This window comes from Pseudomyrmex gracilis, unplaced genomic scaffold, assembly GCF_002006095.1.
Source record: "Pseudomyrmex gracilis isolate BER0280 unplaced genomic scaffold, ASM200609v1 scaffold_255, whole genome shotgun sequence".
Taxonomy (NCBI): Eukaryota; Metazoa; Arthropoda; class Insecta; order Hymenoptera; family Formicidae; genus Pseudomyrmex; species Pseudomyrmex gracilis.
Window position 1 is genome coordinate 188,812 of NW_018020839.1, and position 2,358 is coordinate 191,169.

Genomic DNA, 2,358 nt, shown 5'->3' on the forward strand with positions numbered 1-2,358 from the left:
AGATCGGAGAAAAGGCCGGCGAAAAAGGAAAAAACGCGCGTTTTCCTTCTTTATTATCCTTTTGTTTTTTTTTTCTTTCTTCCTTCCTTTCTTCTTTTCGGTGACCTGTGAGTATCGTCTTCTCTCGTTAGTCTATTTTCCGCACGAAATATGTCTCTCGCAGACTCGCTAAAAACAGAGAAAAGGAATGGGACAGTCCATCCTCTCCTGGATTTTTTTCGTCCACTTTGCACTCGACGTCCGAGCTCTGTATCTCTGTCTTTCTCCTCCAACCTTATATCCTTTTGCTTTCCTTCCGATTCTTTCATTGCTCCTGCATGTTCAGCACAGATCATCCATGTGGATATATGACGATCTACATGGATTATACTTTATCAGATATGGCAACTTATATGTGCGATAATAATATAATAAAGCCAGACGAAGCAAAACGTTTAGAAACTGTATTATTTATTCCCAAGTATTATTTTTAATTTTACACAAATTTCTAATATTTTTTTGGTTACCGGATTTTTCTTATTTTCACCTGATACATATATTTTGTTTTACATTTTTTATTATAAGGTAAATACATTAAAAGGTTTCGGGAGATTTATATCATCAAATAGATAAAACTTCGCAAATTTATTTCAGGAACAAATGTAAATAAAATTCTCTAGTTATTTCTATATTTGAAATGTAAAACCGTTTATATTATAAAACTCATTAATAAAGACTTTTCTGTTAGGGAAAAACTGTTCAAAACTTGCGAGTTGTGCTACAATTTCACGACTTATAAGACAAGCAATTTTTTATTAATTAATTAATTTAAATACTATTTTATAGTTTTCTTTAAAACAGTTTGCTTTACACATTGAATCTAAAGTAAACTATTCTTAGAATAATTTTTTTGTATCATAAAATGGCAGCAAGAATTTCTGCTTAATCTGTTTTCATGATGTTAACAAATTTGCTTACTAGATATATTATATCTCTAAGTTCTGTCCGTGTGTGTATGTATAAATCAGTTTATATATCAAATCTATTTATAAAACAAAATCAACTTTATAATAAACAATATGAAAACTTTAAAGAAGTGTTTAAGGAAAGTTGAGTTTTTTGTCACAAAATCACACTTCTTCCATAACTAAGGCATTTAATTCTTCCTCCCCTGGACACAATACTGCATCAATGTTATAAAAAGCAGCATGAAGTGTTATCAAAAACCAAGAAACTCCTAAAAAACAATTTGCATTTATAATATTTTACATATATATATATATATGTTTTTATATGTAAAAAACTTACTTTTTCATGTAATTTACCTACCAAGAACCCAAAACAAAGCAGCATGTGCACCAACTAGGTAATACACAGGCAAGGAACAAATTCCAACTAAAGAATATACTTGTGCTAGAGTCAATTTGTGATTGAATATCATTAATTCTTGCTTAGAATGTCGCTGAGAAAGCTTATAACAAATTCCAAGAGATGCAACAACTGCTAGCAGTAATAAAGGTGAAGTAATTCTAAAAATATTTAATGAGATGCATTGAATCACAACAGTCTAAATGTAATTACCTATTTTGCTTATGCAAATTTTTTATATATTACAATATTTAAACAGTACTAAAAGATGTCTTACAAACAATATATAACCAGTCCAATAAATACAAACAGATAATTGCTCTGAAAATATTCTATATTCTTTACAATCCGCTTGGTCAATCTTGTCACATTGGGTGGTGGTCTGAAGTTGTTTGTATTAAGAAACAGAGACCATGGTCGAATATTGGCTTTTCTGTGTTCAATCCAGTTATGAGCTTGTGGATAAAGACCTATTTGACTAAGTGGTAGTTGAGAAAGTTGAAGAAATTCCAATCTATAAAACAAAATACGAATAAAACTAGATTTGCAGTAATACTAATACCGGACCACTGCTGTATCCAAATACAAACAGATCAGCAAGGTTAGAAAACACTTCAGTACACTGTCACTTTGTAAACATTACCCATTTGTAATCTTAGGTTTTTCAACTGGGATCTGCATGTCACCCATTGGAATCTCTACGCTAGCCATGATTTCTTATACAAAACACATACAACCAATTGTTTTGCTTTAAACACTATAACTGTTTTGATACTTGATATAGTTGGTTTGGTTTGGTGCATATATGGCTCAAAGGACCGATTTAAGTTAGTCCATACGCCATTCTAAGACTTTTAATCGTGTTTATCTTGGTCATATATATAATACTCCTATATTGCTAGTCGCGTATCTTCGCAATGAGAGGCACGAGGCCCGAGAAAGAGAGACGCACGAAGTCCAAATATGGGCATAGATAGTCGAGCGTCATTATGCGCAGGCGCGTCTACTAAG

The 2,358-nt window shown here is 31.8% G+C and overlaps 1 protein-coding gene across 1 annotated transcript; it reads right to left on the bottom strand.

Annotated features, from left to right (window-relative positions):
- Nucleotides 1–511: 511 nt before the first annotated feature.
- On the bottom strand, nucleotides 512–2,270 carry LOC109859290 (prenylated Rab acceptor protein 1). The gene is made up of 4 exons (XM_020437388.1): nucleotides 1,991–2,270; nucleotides 1,625–1,861; nucleotides 1,309–1,508; nucleotides 512–1,216 (listed from the first exon to the last, which is right to left on the bottom strand). Exons 1-4 carry the CDS (start codon nucleotides 2,056–2,058, stop codon nucleotides 1,110–1,112), a joined length of 612 nt encoding a protein of 203 aa, XP_020292977.1. The 5' UTR covers nucleotides 2,059–2,270; the 3' UTR covers nucleotides 512–1,109.
- Between the last annotated feature and the right edge of the window lie 88 nt (nucleotides 2,271–2,358).

Bases quoted from the DNA above. Each gene is read 5' to 3' on its own strand.
- LOC109859290 (XM_020437388.1), bottom strand. From the start codon at position 2,058: ATGGCTAGCGTAGAGATTCCAATGGGTGACATGCAGATCCCAGTTGAA. The intron at 1,509-1,624 runs GTAAGACATCTT...AAATATTTTTAG, and splicing joins GGACTGGTTATATATTGTTT to AATTACTTCACCTTTATTAC. The intron at 1,217-1,308 runs GTAGGTAAATTA...ATTGTTTTTTAG, and splicing joins TGCTTTGTTTTGGGTTCTTG to GAGTTTCTTGGTTTTTGATA.